The sequence below is a fragment of the Musca autumnalis genome, unplaced genomic scaffold (assembly GCF_047663935.1).
Source record: "Musca autumnalis isolate F117 unplaced genomic scaffold, ASM4766393v1 scaffold_4, whole genome shotgun sequence".
NCBI classification, from domain to species: Eukaryota; Metazoa; Arthropoda; class Insecta; order Diptera; family Muscidae; genus Musca; species Musca autumnalis.
In genome coordinates, this window is record NW_027411977.1 from 165621214 (window position 1) to 165641223 (window position 20010).

General features: G+C 34.2%; 1 protein-coding gene across 1 annotated transcript in view; it reads right to left on the reverse strand.

Moving 5' to 3' along the window:
• The window catches only part of LOC141403934 (protein ABHD18), a 244693-nt gene that overhangs the window by 84510 nt on the left and 140173 nt on the right, over positions 1 to 20010 (reverse strand). The window contains exon 4 of the mRNA XM_073987043.1: positions 17709 to 17847. Within this exon, the coding sequence (XP_073843144.1) occupies positions 17709 to 17847 (139 nt within the window). The remainder of the gene's footprint in view (positions 1 to 17708; positions 17848 to 20010) is intronic.

Sequence of the window (20010 nt, forward strand, 5' to 3'; positions counted from 1 at the left end):
AGTAAACAATAATTGTTGTTACTATTGTTAAGTGGACGGAGTCCATGAAGGAAGTTCGTCTATTCTGCGATGTGTCGAATAACACCCTCTCACTCAAACGCTGCTTTTACTAGACTTTGGCAGGCCAATTGTCAATTAGAATAGAAATTACATTTGAACTTAAACACCCTTTGTAAAAATAAAACAAGTAAGCAAAGTCTATAGTCGGACGGGGCCGACCATGTGATACCCTACACCACAACCTCTAGAAATTATCTATGTGCAACCGAAAATTGGATAAATATTATGTTTTTGGTCCATTTCACACGCTAAATATTTCCCGATCATCACCAATAAAAATAGGGATCTATTCTGGTCTGAACCCGACCTCCATACAAAATTTCGTGACGATCGGTTCATAATTGCGGCCTGGAGTTTGATTACAATTTATAATGGACAGACGGTCGGGCACACATCTCAAAATCGCTTTATCTCGTCGAGATATGAAGATTGGTATAGCACATTGGGGGTGTCCGACGAATATTTCACGGTGTTACATGAATTTTTACCAAAACAAACTTATAATACCCTTTCCACATAGTGGTGTAGGGTATAAAAAGACTGTAATACGCAATTTGTACTTTTTAGCATTTTCAATATTATATATTTCTCTAATAAAATATACTATTTAAATAAAAGTGTTAAGGCCTAGGTACATAAGCTGCCTCAACCGGTTGCCTTGCTTGCTTCTGATAAAAGAATAAAAAAGAAAAGGGGAACCCACTTCGAAATTTGCTCGACCTCCTTTATTCTTTTATATTTATTATGTCAAAAATGGCTAAAGTCATATCTGGTAAATGAGTAAAGACCAAGTTCGACCTAATAAAAAGAATTTCAGAATCACATTTATGTGTCGAGGCCTTAAGTTCATCGTCTTATTAAACACACTATATAGCTTTTTAATCTATAAAAAAATTAACTAGGGCAAACTTAGTAGTGAAAATCTGGTACCAATGTCTTCATATGACCCTTTATGTACTATTGACTCACTACCTCCAATGTCTCTATTGACTCACTACTTCCAATGTCTCTACTGACTGACTACCTACAATGTCTATACCAGCGTCGCCCAACAGAATACCATCAAACTGAAGCAAGTGTTTATGTGTAGGTGAAAAAACAACAACCACTTGATGTTTATCAGTCGTGTTTTGCTCACGTACACTGTAAATGAGGGAGAATGGCAAAAGCAAAAGAACTCAGTGGGCGCCCGCAGTATACAGATGGGCGACCCTGGTCTATACTGACTCACTAAATATCAACACATGGTCCCTCAGCAACTACTGATATACTAGTTCCAAAGTCACTACTGACTTTCGAATGACACGTTCATACAAAATATCCATAGGAAATTACATGAGTTGTCTACAGTTTGTCAGTATAAGTCAGTATAGATTCACTATTGGCATTTTCTACAGGGAGGTTGCTTCTGGGGCTAATTCTTATCAAATGCAGCGTATTCGTAAGGTTGTTAATTCTATTTTGCGTTATGTTTCGCAGTTTTTTGTTAAGTATCTGGGCTTGTCCTTTGACAAGTATGTTGAACAGGGTTTAAAATGCTAACGCCATATTAGCAAAAGCACCGAATATTTGCAGCTTTGTCTGCTAAAATTTCTTCGAAATATGTTTAGCAACAATGAAAAACGGCAACAAGTAGCAACAAATTTCACAAAAATATTGCTAGCGATGCTGACGCTATTTGATATTGTCGCTTTAATAAAAGAACATCGGACACGCATACTCATACCCATATTTTGCAGCACACATGATCAACACATATCAGAAAAGAGAATAAGCAACAAAGTTTCAACGGCCAGGTTTGTTTTTAATCTTCGATTAAAATGGTCCTAACTCCATACGAGTTCTTTATTCGAGCAATTGATGTTCTAATTAATCTCGATGCGAGCTTTACTTCCTTACGGGATGAAGATTTCGACATTTATTTTCTAGAAATCTATGGGTCAGAGGCCAACGTCCGCATCTTGGTTAATTATCAAATCAAAGTGTTATTCGACCTTTCGGTCTTAAACAGAGAGACAAGTTCAGGTCTGAAGAAATTACAAGGTGGTATAAATAGGTGCATTTCTGCCCTGACGATCTACGATGTGTCAACTAACGGTTGGGATCCATTATTAGTGTTTCAGCGATTACAAAGAGATACTTTAATTCGCCCTTTTCCAATTCTAAGAAATATTATCTAGTATGTCCCCGACAGAAGCATCATCTTCGAATTTGTGGGGAATTTCAAAAACTTTTCCAACTAACGGTTGGGATCCATTATTAGTGTTTCTTTGTATTCAGCGATTACAAAGAGATACTTTAACTTTATGGGAGCAAAACATTACAAATAAATCAGCTTTGTCTTTATGGAAAGATCTGGATATCTCTCTTACAGAAAGAATCCAAACTTTAAAATGCCTTCATAATATAAGGGGGTTAGATTCAAAACCCACCTCCGATGGTAAAAATCAACAAAGACATTCTCTGAATGCACCATCTTCTAATTCGCCCTTTTCCAATTCTAAGAAATATTGTCTAGTATGTCCCCGATAGAAGCATCATCTTCGAATTTGTGGGGAATTTCAAGAACTTTCAGTTGCTGATCGTTTTGATATTGTAAAACGGAATTACTGTTGTGCCAACTGTCTTTCTCGTGGGCACCATGTCAAAAATTATGGTAGCCGTTTTAATTGTTCTTACTGTAATAAAAGACACCACAGTCTTTTACATCGTGAGATGACAGTAGGATCTCTCAATTCGGCGATAACATCGCCATTGGCTGATATTTCTAGTCGTCGCACAGTGGTCGAAACCACTGATCTAGCGGCGCGAAATTAATAACTTGGAAACGAATGAAGATATCTTTCTGAAATTTTTCAAAAACTCAATCTGTGTCTGTGAGTAATTATGGACTAAATATGAACAACATAGGCAAATATTTTGGTATAGCCCCCATATAACGGTACCTCCTGATATTCGATATTTTGAGGATTTAAGCCACCTTTTCCTTCCAAATTAGTTGTAATTTGGTACTAAGGATTCCTAGTGATCACTAAACCTTTCCACCAAAAATTGTGGACATAGGTCCACGTTTGGGTATAGGCCCCTTTTAAGGTACCTCCCGACTTTCAGTAGTTTGGGGATTTAAAGCTACATTTTCCGACCAAATTAGGTGTAATTTGGTATTTGGGGTTCCCAGTTGACACAAAAATTCTCCACCAAAAATTGCGAACATAGGTCTACATTTTGATATTGGGGGCTATATCGTACCGACAGATTTTGGGTATTTTGAGGATTTAAGCTATTTTTCAAGACCATTTATCAATCAGCAAGATTTGCAGCTATTTGCAGCAAAATTTTGGTTATTCGGAATCTAGGGAGTCCAATTTAATTATTAAAAAAATAACTGGACCGAACCTCGGTGGACCTTTGTAGTTACGCTCCATCCAACAAAAGTATATTGCACTAAAAACATACAAAAAATAATAATTTTTGAAAATTTATTGCTTTATAACTATGTAACTTCAGGCCCCAAACATTTTATTTTAATTTAACTTAAACCCTCCCCTATCAATAAAAAATAAACTTTGTTTAGTTTTATTACGAATTTATTTAAAAATTAAACAAATATGAGATCAGATTTTTAGCAACAATTTTATTAAAATCTGATCCGTCAAAATTTCTTGCACTTGACACTGAATAACTGAGTGAATATTTACAACAACAAAAAAGTAAAAACAAAATCTTAGTCAGCGGAGTGTCTGTAATCGATATAATGGAAAACATTTCGCAATTTTATACTTTGATTTTTTGACTTTCGCGCCGCTAGATCAATGATTTCGTCCTCTGTGCGTCGGTTTAATTCTGAGACTGGTTCACAACCAAATTCGAGTCCGAGTTCGTCCGATTCGCCCACTATTAATACAACACCACTAAATTCGTTCATTTCCGTGAATAGACAGGTATTTCATACCACTTCATCCAACAATGCACTATAGGTCAAACGGGCCATTTTATTGGCCAAAAGTCTTAAAGTTAAAACAAGTATTTGGTTTAAGTTAATATAGCGTTTTTAGATTCAGGGAGAAAAATGGAACAGCGTGCGCCAAAAAATTAACCCTTTATGGACCAAATACACAACTGGTACCTTAACCCTTTGGGGACAAAAACTGAAAGGTCTGTTATTTGTCTACAGAATTGAAGGCATCGACGTGCAATAAGTTCAGAAGCCTTTTTTGTTGTTTATCGTTTTAGTTTTAATGTGAATATGCCTTAAAATAATTACCTTGAAAATCCCACATTATGATGTGACATATTTTGACTATAACTGTATATATTTATAAAAGATTTGTAAATAATTTGACTTTAGAACACAGCAGAATACCGTAGACTTCAATTTGGCTAACATTATTTGGTAAGAGGTTTAACCCTGACTTCAAAAAATCAATATTATGGAAAATATGGTAACCTAAAAAAAGTTGTATAATTCTTGTCGAGCAAATTTACGAAAAATCACATAAAATTTTCTGCATTCGGCACGAGTTAATGAACCAATTTCAATTTTCACTTTCATTGCCGAACGTTGCCGAGACTTTAAAAGCGTACATAACCTCAAAATGTTCTACTTTCTTCGAAAATTCAAAGTTAACACCCATTTAATAACTATTTATACACATAATTTATGATAGGAGGGCATTTTTGATAAATAGATATCGAATACTTTCTATTCAAATCGTTACTTATGCTAATATTGTGATTTTGTTTCACCCTGAACGTATACAAGCAAACATATTTCGTTAACAAGTTTTTAAAGATATTTGGATAATACATATTTGACAGCCTGCCATGTAACGGTATAATTTCTCATACAAAAACAAAATTTATTTTTATTACATTTAAAATGTTTCTTACAAGAAAGTAACAAAAACTAAGTGAAAATACAAAGTGCGAAATCTGACTTTTGGCCAGTAAAATGGGCTGTTTGACCTATAGTGTAATGTTATAATGGTGACAGCTATGGTGAATGTTATTCACAAGGGTACTTCGTATCCGGTTCGTGCCATAATTGATCCAGCATCAGAATCATCGTTCATTTCAGAGCGAGTGGTTTCTAAACTCGGTATTTCTACCAACTCCACTTTATCCTCCATTACTGGACTTAACCAATCGGTTTTGGCTAATACTAGCGAAATCTCCTCCATATATATATATGGTAAATAACAAAAATTTTTTGCAATCGATGAATCCGAGTTTCACCCTTTCAGAATTCGCGAACTGTTAACATATTCTATAAAGTATGACTACAATTCTTTAAAATGAAGTGTTTTAGGAGGGATCCCATAATGTCGACCATTAAAATTAATTTTCGTGGAAGCTGTGTTGGCATCAATGTAGAAAAATGGGTAAAAATGGGTTGAAGCCAACAAGTTTTTTTATGTTCCCATGCGATTTCTGGCTTAATCTTACATTTTATAGACCTATTCCCGAAGAACGAATCACAGAATACTCCATGGGCAATAAGATAACAGTGTATGATTTTTCGATATATCCACTGCATCCACCTAAAATTGATGCTGATATTTTGAAGCCGGAATTTCGGGGTTTTTTCAATTTTTTTATTAATCCGGACGCGCAAGAAGATAATATTCCAAACTCATAACACGATTATGGAACTCGTGATTCTACGTCGTTTGTTGCATATCTCATGAGTGTGCTCCTTACAGCATACTAGTAATTGGAGTCGAAAGGCCAAAATTTCCTGCGTGAATTTTCTTACAAAACATATTTTTTGCGTGTAAAATTTACAACTGTCATTCAATTTCCTTTGAAACCCGCGTGAATTTAGTTTTTTACTCGACGGTTCTAATGAAGCCTTCCGCGATCGAATTCATCTACTAAAACCGCGGATATAGATACCTTGAAAATCGGTAAATCAGCAAAAATATATTTTGACAAATCCGCGTACTAAACCGCGATTTCCTTAAATTTTTTTACATATATGGAATCCTTTACTCGCGATTATAATATTTGCGAAAACACGTGTCATAAAAAACAGAGATACGCGAGTAATATGGGTATTTCGCCAAAAATTTAATGTGGAGGCACATCCGCGGTTTTTGAAGAATCTATTTGAAATAGGTGTATATTGACGTATTTGTTATGGGCGCTGATGAAACCGGATGCGCATCAAAATCGTATGCACATTGCGCGACTTTTACCAACTTTAAGGTTTTTTGCAGTGCATGATGCAACTGGCGGCACAAAATGGCCGCTGAGTGAAACATCGAAATATGCATAAATATTGAAAGAGATTGATTCGCTTTATCCAAAATCGGATGCGCATCAACCGACTTTAACTAATTCGGGAATTACAGGCTTTTAAATTTTTATATCTTTTAAATGATAGTAATTTCAATATTACTCTTAATTTCCTATCCTTATAAGTTATCACAGTAAGCAGTTAAGCTTTCACGATGGTAAACCATATATTTTGATAAAGTTTTAGCAGAATACTTTAATTTATGTATTAGATTTTAGCGAAATAGTTGGATAACTATCAAATATTTTTTTCTAATTTTTCGAAACAAACCAAAAATATATTTGTAACAATATTACATTGAGCAACACGAAAATGATTAACCATATTCTGAAACCGCAGTGTAATAGAACACGAAAAATGAGAAGACACGTGTCTCGCCGTTTTTCCCTATCTCATCAACTTTCGCGGTTATAGGCCTCCAAAGGTTTGAGGCTTTGACGTAGAAAGGGTCATTTAGTTAGGACTATATCTTCCAAACCGTTAGGAAATTTGAATTTATCTCAGAGGCAAAGTTGTAGCTCTTGTCTTAAGGAACAAAAATTGTGAACACATATAATCCATCAAACTTCATCTGCAAGGTGAAAATCGCCATGGTCAAATTTATTTTAAAATTTTTTCTCAAGTCTTGTTATACAGCTTTCAAACCGATCAAATTTGAAGGAAATAACCAACTAGAAAAATGTGCCTTAGATCTTAGTAAACAACTTTTTAGAACATACGAACTCTGTAGAAACGGATCTTAATGGTCAAAATAGCAAAACAATTGCGATTTTTATCCTCTTTTTAGGATTCTGCTCCATGGATACTAACCCGTTCAAAATTAAAGAAAAATATCAACCACAATAGCGTAGCAAAGGCATCAATAAACAACTTTCTGAACCATGCGAAATGTCTATGAAGGGTTCTTAATGGTAAAAATAGCAAAAATCTTTTGAAAATATCCAATTTTTATACTTTTTTCTCCGACTCTGGTCCAAAGATCAACTACAAAAATGTACCTAAGATTTCAATAAACAATTTTTTAGAAGATATGAAGATTCTAGGAATGATTCTTAGGGCTGAAATTCACGAACAATTAATTTTTTTAACATTACCCCTGCTCAGGTTTGGAAATAACAAACTGTTAAAAACTCAAGGAAATTTGAAAGGTTTGTTATTTACGGACCTGAACAGGAAAGAATGATCTAAAATAATCTAATTTTGAGCTTGAAGAATCGTTCCTAGAATCTTCATTTGTTCTAGAAACTTGTTTGCTGAAATGTAAGGTACATTTTTGTAGTTGACTGTATCCTTAATTTTTAGGCGGTTGTGTATCTTTGGACCAGAGTCGGAGAAAAAAGTAAAAAAATTGGATATTTTCAAAAGATTTTTGCTATTTTACCATTAAGAACCGTTCATAGACATTTCGCATATTCCAGAAAGTTGTTTATTGAAGCCTTTGCTACACTATTGTGATTGATTGTTTTCTTGATTCTATGGAGCAGAATCCGAGAAAAGAGGATAAAAATAGCAATAGTTTTGCTATTTTGACCATTAAGACCTGTTCCTTCAGGATTAGTATATTCTAGAAAGATGTTTATTGAGATCTGAGGTACATTTTTGAAGTTGGTTGTTTGCTTCAAATTTAATCGGTTTGATAGCTGTATAACAGAACTTGAGAAAAATTTTAAAATAAATTTGACCATGCCGATTTTGACCTTGTAGATGAAGTTTGATGGGTTATATGTGTTCACAATTTTTGTTCCTAAGGACAAGAGCTACAACTTTGCCTCTGAGATAAATTCAAATTTCCTAACGGTTTGGAAGATATAGTCCTGACTAAATTACCCTTTTTACATCAAAGCATCATACCTTTGGGGGCCTATAACCGCGAATGTTGATGAGATAGGGAAAAACGGCGAGACACGTGTCTTCTCATTTTTGGTGTTCTATCACATATGGTTAATAAAACATGGCTCAAAAAATTACACACAGTGTTATCCAACAATGAGTTGTTTCTCTTTTGTTGTTGTTATAATATGCAATTTATAAAGCCAACGTTTATAATTTTGGTTTCACATTTTTTACGCGTTTTCTAGTCTCTGTACGTATTTTTAATTTAGTTTTTAGAGGTTGATACGGACTCTGAGTTAGTATAATTTAAATTTATTGCCAGATTTTTTTATTTTTGTTTGATTTTCCGCGAAAATAAAAACACATTTTGGAAATTTTGGTGCATCTACGGATGGCTATCAAATGCTGTTACTGATAAAATAAGAAAATTTAAAATATTTTTTCTTAATAAGAGGATAAAAACCGCTATAACTTTTGCACGCATCGGCCAATTTCGTGAACGCGAGCAGATTTGAAACCAGATTTTTTCCTTTAACTTTAGACCAAAAATCGTAGATGTGCTCGCGAAAATTTTTTTTAATTTTTTTCAAATGGAATTGCAAAGGAATTTTGTTTTTGTTATTTGCCATATATATATATATATATATATATATATATATATATATATATATATATGCATCGTATGCGTATGCGGAAAGGATTTAAAAACATATAAACAATATTTAACTAATACCAATTTTAAGCAATATTACATTTTATTTTAACTAACAAACACAAGAATAATGTTAGTATCACTCAGTACTTTTTGTAGCCTTTTATTAGATATTTCCATACAATTTCAGCCAAAGCGACCCGCATACCAAATTGCCGAATTTATAAGCATCACAAAAAATATATATATATTATCGTTCATGCAATAACAAAATTGTACCAAATTTAGTAATTTTCGTACACCTGGGTATAACCTTAAAAAAAATTACTTCTTATATAAACCATTTATTCCAACTTCGAATCTCATTTTCAGCTCCATCAGTTCTTCCAAGCCCAATAATAGTAATTTAGGTATAGATACATACATAAGTATGAATTTCGGAAACCTCCTCCTAAAATTTCAAAAATTCGTGCTAACCCTTTTACACAATAAAAATTATATAAAATTCTGTACCATTTAGAACCTTTCGTACACATAAGTACGAATTTTCAAAACTTCCTCAATCCTACACTCCCACAGTAATCTTAATTCCAAATTTCAGGATTCGAGGTTTATCCGTACCATTTAGTTCTTTTCGTTCCCATAAATACGAATTTCAAAACGTCGTCAATACTAAACTCCAACAGTAATCTTACTTCCAAATCTCAGTATTCCAGCTCTATCCATTCACCCAAATCCAAATTGTAACAAAATTAGTACCATTTAGTACTTTGCGTACACGTAAGTACGATTTCCCAAAACTACCTTAATCCTATACTCTATCATTAATCTGAGTTTCATATTTCAGGATTCTAGTTCTATCAGTTCATCCAAATCCAAGTTGTATTAAATTTAGTACCATTTATTTCTCTTCGAACACATAAGTACGACTTTTCAAAACTACCTCCATATTCGAATCCTACACTCCAACAGTAATCTTAATTCTAAATTTTAGCTTTTCAGCTCTATCTGTTCACCCACATCCAAATTGTACCAAGCTCAGTACCATTTTGTACTTTTCGTACCCATACGAACAAATTTCTAAAATATCTTCAATTCTATCCTCCAACAGTAATCTCAATACCAAATTTCAGTATTACAGCTTTATCCGTTTGCAAATCCAAATTGTACCAAATTTAGCATCGTTTAGTAATTTTCGTATCCATTACTACGAATTTGCAAAGCTACGTCAATCCTGGGGCCTAATTCTCGCATACGTGGTCGAGTTATTTCGATCGATATTTTCAGTATTTGGATTATGGCATCCGTTATCGAATACACTTTCGAGTGGAATCTTGCGAGTTTTTGCCCGCCACAAATTTGCTGTCGAAATGATTATTTTTGTGGCATAAAACGAACTCTAATGGAACATTATGCAATAAAACTAATCAAAATCACATACTAATGAGTTTTTCCAATAAAATGAGTAAAAACTAGGCAAAAAGGGGCTATTTCTTAAAAATTAAAAATATATTTTCCAGTGCCATAATGCAATTTTTATATTTTTACATAGTGGAATTTATTTCGGGTCACTACTACTTTTAATTTTTCACAATTTTCTATTGTTTTTGTACAATTTTCATGTTTTCATTTCATTTTACGAGAAGCTTGCCGCACAACAACTTGTTTATTTGTAATATTTTGTGTTTACCATATTTTTGGAACGTTCGGTAACCGTATGTATCGATAACTTTTTCAAACAATTTCGATCGTATAAGGGAATCCAAAGATTTCGAACGTTCGTAATTTGTCTTCGAACAACAACTCGGATTTCAGGACTCCAGCTCTATCTGCTTGCCCATATACAAATTGTACCAAATTTAGTACCGTTTAGCACATAAGTACGAATTTCCAAAACTACCTCAGTCCTACACTCCAACAGTAATCTCAATTCCAAATTTCAGGATTCCATCTCTATCCGTTCACCCAAATCCAAATTGTACCAAATTTAGTACTTTTCGTATACATGAGTATACATTTACAAAACCTTACACTTATAGTTCGAGTTTTTAAAAACAGTTAGATATGTATATCCTATATTCCATCAATGACGCTCATTCCAAATTTGAGAATTCTAGCTCTACTGGTTCGCCAAATACAAATGGTACCATATTTAGTACTTTTCGCACCCTTCTAGTGCGAATTTCCAAAAACCCAGCCTAATCAATCACATTCGCCCCAAGACTAACCACCACCCAAAATTTCCAGATTCTAGCTTCAGCCGTTTCGTCTGGGCGTTGATTATTAGTCGGTCAGTCACAAATTCCACCATGTTTAGTACATTTTAGTACGTTTCGCACCCTTCTAGGAGTAGAGCACCAAGGAAACAGCCAATAAGACAACACCTTCAATCGTCCACAAGGCTGTGTTACTACCACCAGCAGCAGTCATGCGAGGAGTACAACATTCTTAACCAAACCCAATGGTTTTACCAAAGCAATACGTTGGGCAACAACAACTGTGGCATAATTCTTAAGTATACCACATTATTTGGTGGCATTACGGAGCACACGTTGCAAAGCAATTTTGAGAGATGTTATTTATCGAAAACAACACCGTTTAAACCTTAATTTAAAATAGATTTAAGAAAAAAAATTTATCTAGTGCAAGCTATTATGGGCAACAGCGTTGTTCAATAGACTAACTAAATAAATACATTACAGTTTTAAGTTAAAATTTTAAAAATAAGAATTTTCACATAAAATATTAAGATTCACTGTGACAGTTTTGTTGAGATGTGTGTTTTACTTACTATTTGTTGTAGTCAAGCTTAATCTCATATTTGTTGTTTTCAAATTTAAAAAACAACTAGTTTAAAGTGGGATGTAGTTAAAATTGATTACTTTTGGGGATGGCAGAGAATACTAGTTTCGTCCAACACCACTTGGACTCATCAGTTCTCTTAGTTCTTTGTATTGAAACAAAGAACCCTTCCCCAATTTTATGACGACTCGAGCTCAAGAATAAGTGTGACTGATGAATTCGTTTCAATGCGAATTAATAATAATAAGGTCTGACGTTTCTTCTCAAGTCAACACAGAATTAATCAATATCAACAGGAATGACGTGAAAATATATGGAACAGTGTGAAGACCACAATCAATTCAATTGCACGTAACACGCTTGGAAACTACACAAAACCAAAGAGTAAAAGTTGGATGACTGAAGAGATACTTCAACTGATGGATGAGCGTAGAAAATACAAAAATAGAACTACGAGATGTATTGGGAAATCAACAGGGAAATTCAAAGGGAAGTGCGTATAGCCAAAAATAACCACCTGAACAGTCAATGCCAAGAAACTGAACGACTGATGACACTGCACGACGACTTCCAGTTACACAAAAAAATGAAAGAAGCAGCATTTACAGAAATACCAATTCATCAGTCCTTCAACAATAATAACGAACCCGTTTTTGAAACTGCTGAGAAGAAAGATATCTGGAAAGAATACATACAAAACTTATTCAGAGACTCTACCAGATCGGATTATGACAACCGGATATCACAGCAAATTACAGGCCAGGCAATCACAAACAATGAAGTTGAAGATGCATTAAAATCCCTCCGAGAACGAAAAGCCACGGGTCCTGATGAAATACCTGCCGAAATACTAAAAATGATAAATGGTGGCAATGTTGACCTGCTAACAAAACTATTATGCTACTATATATGACACCGGACAATACCCCCAGGATTGGCTGAAGTCCATCCCAAAAAAATCTCACCCGAAAAGATGGAACGATTACCGACTTATCAGCCTAATGAGCCATGACCTAAAAATCATCCTTAAAATTATACATAAACGGATATATGAAAATGCGAAAAGGAAATGGGTGAAACACAATTTGGCTTCAAAGAAGCAAAAGGAACGCGTGAAGCAGTATTCTGCGTTCAAGTGTTGGTTCAAAAATGTAGAGATGTCAATAAGGATATATTTATGTGCTTTATAGACTACGAGAAAGCATTTGACACCGTACAGCATGACAAGTTCATGGATATTCTGGCGTCAATTGGAATAAGCGAGAAAGAAATTAGATGCATTAAAAGTCTGTATTGGCATCAAAGTGCACATGTTAATATCAATGGAGAAATTACGGAAGAAATATCTATATACAAAGGAGTAAGACAGGGCTGTACACTGTCCCCACTATTGTTTAATATTTATTCCGAAAAAATATTCAAGGAATGAATTAACAACGTCCAAGAAGGAGTCCTAATAAATAATGAATACGTAAACAATATCAGATACGGTGACGATACTACCCTAATAGCAGACAGCTTATCGGGTCTACAAAACCTTGTCACAAGACTAACTGCGTGTAGTGAAACATATGAGTTAAGATTAAACACCAATAAAACAAAATATATATAATAAGCAAGAAAAATAATTTTGAAAACATGAATATAACAATTCACAACACTCCACTCGAGAGAGTGTCGAGCTTCAAATATCTCGGGTTTTCAATAAATGATCAGTGGGATAACTCAAAAGCAGAGTTCGAAAATAAACAGTACACTAACATAGTGTACCGCTCCGAGAACAGTATCACTAAAATATTTTTAGCGTTAGTGTTCCGGAACACAAACACTAAAAAATATTTTAGTGATACTGTTCCGGAGCACAACGATAAACGTAGTGTACCACATTTTGGTACACTAAAAACGTTGGGTACCGCAGTCGGAACACTAAAAATCGTAGTGCTCCGCAGTCGGAGCACTAAAAATCGTAGTGCTCCGCAGTCGGAACACTAAAAATCGTAGTGCTCCGCAGTCGGAACACTAAAAATCGTAGTGTTCCGCAGTCGGAGCACTAAAAAATCGTTGTGTACCACATGTCGGAACACTAAAAAATAACGTAATGATAATGTACCACACACGAGTTTATAATGATTTGCGAGAAAAATTAAATATTTTTAATTTTGAGATAAGTACAAATTAAGACATAAAAACTCAGATAAACCTCTTAAATCCATGTATGTATACATATTAATTAATAACGTTGCGAACTTAAGTAGAAAATATGAAAAACATTGATTCGGTTGTTGTACAATGGCGCACTACAAATTGTAGTGTTCTGACTGTGGATACATGAGTTTATTATGATTTGTGAGGAAAATTAAATATTTTATATTTTTTTAATAAATATAAATTAAAAAATAAAATTTAATAGAACACGTGAAAAACGCCTGATTTGATTTTTGGATCAATAAAAATCGTAGTGTTCGGATGCGGAGCACTAAAAATCGTAGTGCTCAGTCTGCCGGATCACTAAAAATCGTAGTGTTCCGACTGCCGTATCACTAAAAATTGTAGTGTTCCGACTGCCGGATCTCTAAAAATCGGCTGCCCGATCACTAAAAATTTTAGTGTTCCGACTGCCGTATCTCTAAAAATCGAAACAATGGAACAATAAAAATCGTAGTGTTCGGCTGCGGAGTACTAAAAATCGTAGTGTTCCGACTGCCGGATCACTAAAAATCGTAGTGTTCAGATTGCCGGATCACTAAAAATTGTAGTGTTCCGACTGCCGGATCTCTAAAAATCGAAACAATGGAACAATAAAAGTCGTATTGTTCGGGTGCGGAGCACTAAAAATCGTAGTGTTCCGACTGCCGGATCACTAAAAATCGTAGTGTTCCTACTGCCGGATCTCTAAAAATCGAAACAATGGAACAAAAAAAATCGTAGTGTTCGGCTGCGGAGCACTAAAAATCGTAGGGTTCCGACTGCCGGATCACTAAAAATTTTAGTGTTCCGACTGCCGGATCACTAAAAATTGTAGTGTTCCGACTGCCGAATCTCTAAAAATCGAAACGCTGTTAATTATAATTTCTTAGGAAAATTAAATATTTTATGGGTTGTGGGACGAGTAAAAATCTATATACATATATATAAAATTGAAATTTGTTTGTACGTTTGTTGGTTTGTTTGTTTGTGCCTTATAGACTCGAAAACCGCTGAACAGATCTTACTGAAATTGTTAGGGTACATTGCTACATGGCCTGGATGAAAATAGGCTATATCAGATTTTGTATGCAAATATCTTTAGAACTGTTACAGATACAATCTCCAAATTTTGTATGCGTGACGGAATTTGATGTAGAAAAAAATTTACCAAATTATATTCAAATCGCTTCAGATTTGGATATAGCTCCCACATATATATATTTTCAGCCGATTTCCTTATTTTATGTACCAAACATGCTATTTACGTCCAATTTCAATGAAATTTGGAATGTGTGTGAGTAACGTGTAATATTTTAGATTATATGTAACAAAAAATGTAATAAATAGTGTTTTATAAAAATTTGTACCGCATATATCTTGTCATATTTTCTACTAACGTTCTCAAATTTTGTAACTAATTTTAAGTACATGGATATAACATGCTCATCTTGATTTGTATTTATTAATTTTTACTTGACCCAAAAGCCATCAAATATTTAATTTTCCTCATAAATCATAATAAACAGATGATTACCTAAACGTCGAACAGTAAAATTTTTACTGCTCCATTGTCCAAAAACCAGTCAGATGTTTTTCACATTTCCTACTAATTTTTATTTCTTAATTTGTATTTATTAAAAAAAAACATAAAATATTAAATTTTCCTCACGAATTATAATAAACTCATGTGTGGTACATTACCTTATTGTATTGCACGTGGTACACTACGATTTTTAGTTATCCGGTAGTCGGTACACTACGATTTTTAGTGATCCGGCAGTAGGAACACTACGATTTTTAGTGCTCCACAACCGAACACCACGATTTTTATTGTTCCATTGTTTCGATTTTTAGATATCTGGAAGTTGGAACACTACAAAAATCAAATCAGATATTTTACACATTTACTTCTAATTATTATTTATTAATATGTATTTATTTATCCTAAAAACATAAAATATTTAATTTCCCTCATAAATCATAATAAACAGACGATTACCTTAACGTTACTTTTTATCGCTTCGGCTCGTGGTACGCTTCGATTTTTAGTGTTCCGACAGTCGGACAATCGAACACTACGATTTTTAATGCTCCATTGTCCAAAAACCAAATCAAACATACATGGATGTAACATTTTATCTTAATTATGATTAATCAAATTTAACCAAATATTTAATTTTCCTAAGAAAACATAACTCCTTTGTTATTTTTAGTGTTCCAACACTTGGTGCACTACGATTTTTAGTGATCCGGCAGTCGGAACACTACGATTTTTAGTGCTCCACAGTCGAACATTACGATTTTTGGTGCTCCATTGTCTAAAAATCAAATCAGATGTTTTACACATTTTCTTCTAATTTTTATTTATTAAATAATAATTTAATAAATAATTTATTAAATAATAAATAAATACATATTTATTTATTCTAAAAACATAAAATATTTAATAAACACATAATAAACAGACGATTATCTTAACATTATTATTAGCGTTTCGGCTCGTGGTACGCTACGATTTTTAGTGCTCCACAGTCGAACATTACAATTTTTGGTGCTCCATTGTCCAAAAACCAAATCAGATGTTTTTCACATTTTCTTTTAATTTTTATTTATTAAAAAAAAAAAAAAAATATATATATATATATATATATATATATATATATATATATATATATATATATATATATATATATAATTTCCTCAGAAATCATAATAAATTAATGTATGGTCCATTACCTTATAGTTTCAAAACGTGGTACAAAACGATTTTTAGTGCTCCGGCACGACGATCTTTGTGCTTCATTCCACAAAAACTAAATATTGTTTTTTCATAATTTTGACCAAATTTAACTAATTTAAACATACGTGGATGTAACAGTTGATCTTAAATTTTATTTGATTAAATTTAACCAAATATTTAATTTTCCTAAGAAAACATTATTTTTTAGTGTTCCAACACGTGGTGAACTATGAAAATTTTTAGTGCTCCGCAGTCGGAGCACTACGATTTTTAGTGCTCCGGCAGTCGGAACACTAAAATTTTTAGTGCTCCGCAGTTGGAACACTACGATTTTTAGTCCTCCGCAGTCGGAGCACTACGATTTTTAGTGCTCCGGCATGCGGTACACTACGATTATCGTTGTGTTCCGGTACAGTATCACTAAAATATTTTTTAGTGTTTGTGTTCCGGAGCGGTACACTATCGTTGTGTACCTATCCACCTTGGTACGGTACAGAACGGTACGGTACGATGCCATAGTGTTTATTTTCGAACACTGCTCAAAAGAAATTAAATGCCGGATATAAATGGCAAGAGACGCCTTTCACAAATACAAAAGAGTATTAACAAGCCATGATATTAACATTGCAACAAAGACAAGGTTCATAAAGGCCTACATATGGCCAGTCTTGTTATATTCTGTGGAAGTATGGACTTTAAAAGCAATAGATGTCAAGCGCTTAGAAGCCTTCGAAATGTGGATATATCGAAGCTCACGTATCAAATGACGAAGTTCTACGAAGATTGAACAAAACAAGAGAACTCTTCGATCACATAAAAAGGAGAAAAATTATATCTCTGACACATAATGCGAAACCCAAAACACCGCATCCTGCAAAGAATTCTACAAGCCAAAATAGAAGGTAAACGCAGCAGAGGAAGACAAGAGATGTCCTGGCTTTAAAATATTCAACAATGGACGGAATTTCGAAATGCAGAAAATTTAATAAGTGTCGCAAGAAACAGAGATTTATATTCATATTTTATCAATAATATATAAAGAAAATTATACATGAAATGTAATATGGTCGCTAACATTCGAATATCGAATATGCAATAAAGAAGAATTATAAAATACAGCTTAGCAAAATACTTACATGACCACCCATGGATAAACCGGTTATTCCCAGTGGACCGAATCCGTTCCTTTCGCACCAGTGTAGTAAAACGAGACATTCTAACACCAAACACCCTCCCATCACAAATATGTCGGAAACATTGTGTAAATTTGAACGTCTGTAAAAGAAACATAACTTTAATTATATATAATAACCTACAGTATAATCTCGATAATCCGGACACCAGAAGATTTAGTGGTATCCGAATTATCTAGTTGTCCGGATTACCGAGTAGTTACGAAAAACAATTAGTAATTTTGTGTTTAAATTGTGAATGAAATGAACACACAAACATTTTATTTTACATTAACGAATTCATATATAAGTTAAATACACTAGTTATCAAAAATTAGAATGTAAACGCGGCGCATTCCAGAAAAGTTCATGAAATTCAGTTCGTTATTTTTCGAGATATAACATATTTTAGCAATCGATATAACGTATTTAAAAAGTGGGCGTGTTCGGCTATTTTGGCTCCAAACAAATCCCTTGGGCCGTGGAGGAAATTCATAAAATGAAAAACGATTCAGTTTTGGAGAAATAGCATATTTAAAAAATAGGCGTCTATAGGCCCCAAAGAAGTACCTAGATTCAATAATTTTTCCAAATATATCGTTTTAAAAAATAGGCCCCCTTAAAATTCATCAAAATATATTTTCTATTTTTACCATGGGAAAACTTTAAACATAGTTCGCAAAATAGTAGTTTTGTATTAGTTTTTTGATTGAATCTAATACATATGATTAAAATACATGCTCTTGAAGAATTTCAACCTTCTACGTTAAAAAATAAAGATCCTATTCAAGAAAAGGCGTTTCGGAAAATGGGGTAATATTGCAAAACCAAGCGTTTCCGCCGGCTTGATTGCATTACTTACTTCCACTCGTATATGATTGATAATATCCCATATATGATTAATAAATCCCATAAGATTAATATTCCATAAAACAGTTTTTCATTTTATAACGCTTTTTGCTTCTTCGGTAAAATTATTATTTTGTTATTACGTCTTTGGGCATTTATGGAGACGATATATAACAAATTTTAAAATTGGGTGTGGTCTGGTCTTTAGGCTCAAAATAAGTACGTAAGTAAAGCAAATACAACAAGAATTCCAAGAAATCGAGATGCTACAAAACATGCACGATGACTTTAACTTACAAAAAAAAAAAGAAAAAATAAATAAAAATAAGAAGCCGCAGGAATACACAGAAATTCGTCCTCAGAAATATTATTAGACGCGAATTATTTATATTTGGAAAGTCAGTTCGATTTATGATTTTAATCAACCTGCTCTGACAAGAACACAAATAAGTGCGAAGTCGAATACGCAATTGCTTCACTTAAGGATACACAAACAGTAGTTCCAGACTGAATTCCCTCAGAAACTTTGAAGCTAATAGGTGGAGAAAACATAGACATGCTAGTCGCACTTTTTAACAATATACATGACACCGATCAATACCCTCAAAACTGGCTAAAATCGATTTTTATAACCATCGTGATATGCAAAAAGATGTTTTCATTGGGGGTGGCTCTCACGGTAACACCCAAGCATGTACTGCAACGAAAGCATCTCATTGTGTTACTTTACTGGAAGAATATTTGCCTCCTCATGTAGATGGTCCACTGAAGACTTGAGGAGGCACCCTGTTGCTGTTCTCAAGGCGGCATTCTGGCAGGTTTGAATCTTTTTCCAATTCGTATCACATAATCCCGGGGACCAAACTGGCGCCGCATAGCTTACCACAGACCGACCTATCGCGTTATATGTGGTCAACAAGGTTCCTTTATCTGCATCCCAAGTGCTGCCGGCTAGGGACTTGAGGACCTTGTTCCTACTTTTCAGTTTGTCGCAGATAGCTGTGGCGTGCGCGCACAAGTAGTGTCGAATGTAACACCTAATATTTTGGGGCAAATAGAGGTCGGAATTGTGCTACCGTCGACCATTCAAGTCTCTTCCAAACTGCGCTGTCCATGTGGTGAACAGCCAGTCTGTTGATTTTGTGGCGGAAATCTGCAATGGAAAAAGGTGGTAAGATTTGTTAAATAGTTGTTCAGTCTCTCAAAGATGTCATCAGGATAGGTACCTGACGCCAGGATCGTGCAATCATCCGCATACGTTACGATATCGATGCCGTCTGGAGGGGGCGGAATGCAGGAGAGGTTGAGGTTAAACAGTACCGGAGGCATCACCCCACCTTGGGGAACTCTACGGGGTTTGGCCTTCTTGTTCCTGAATTCCACGTACGACTGGCGTCCACATATATAATTGACTACC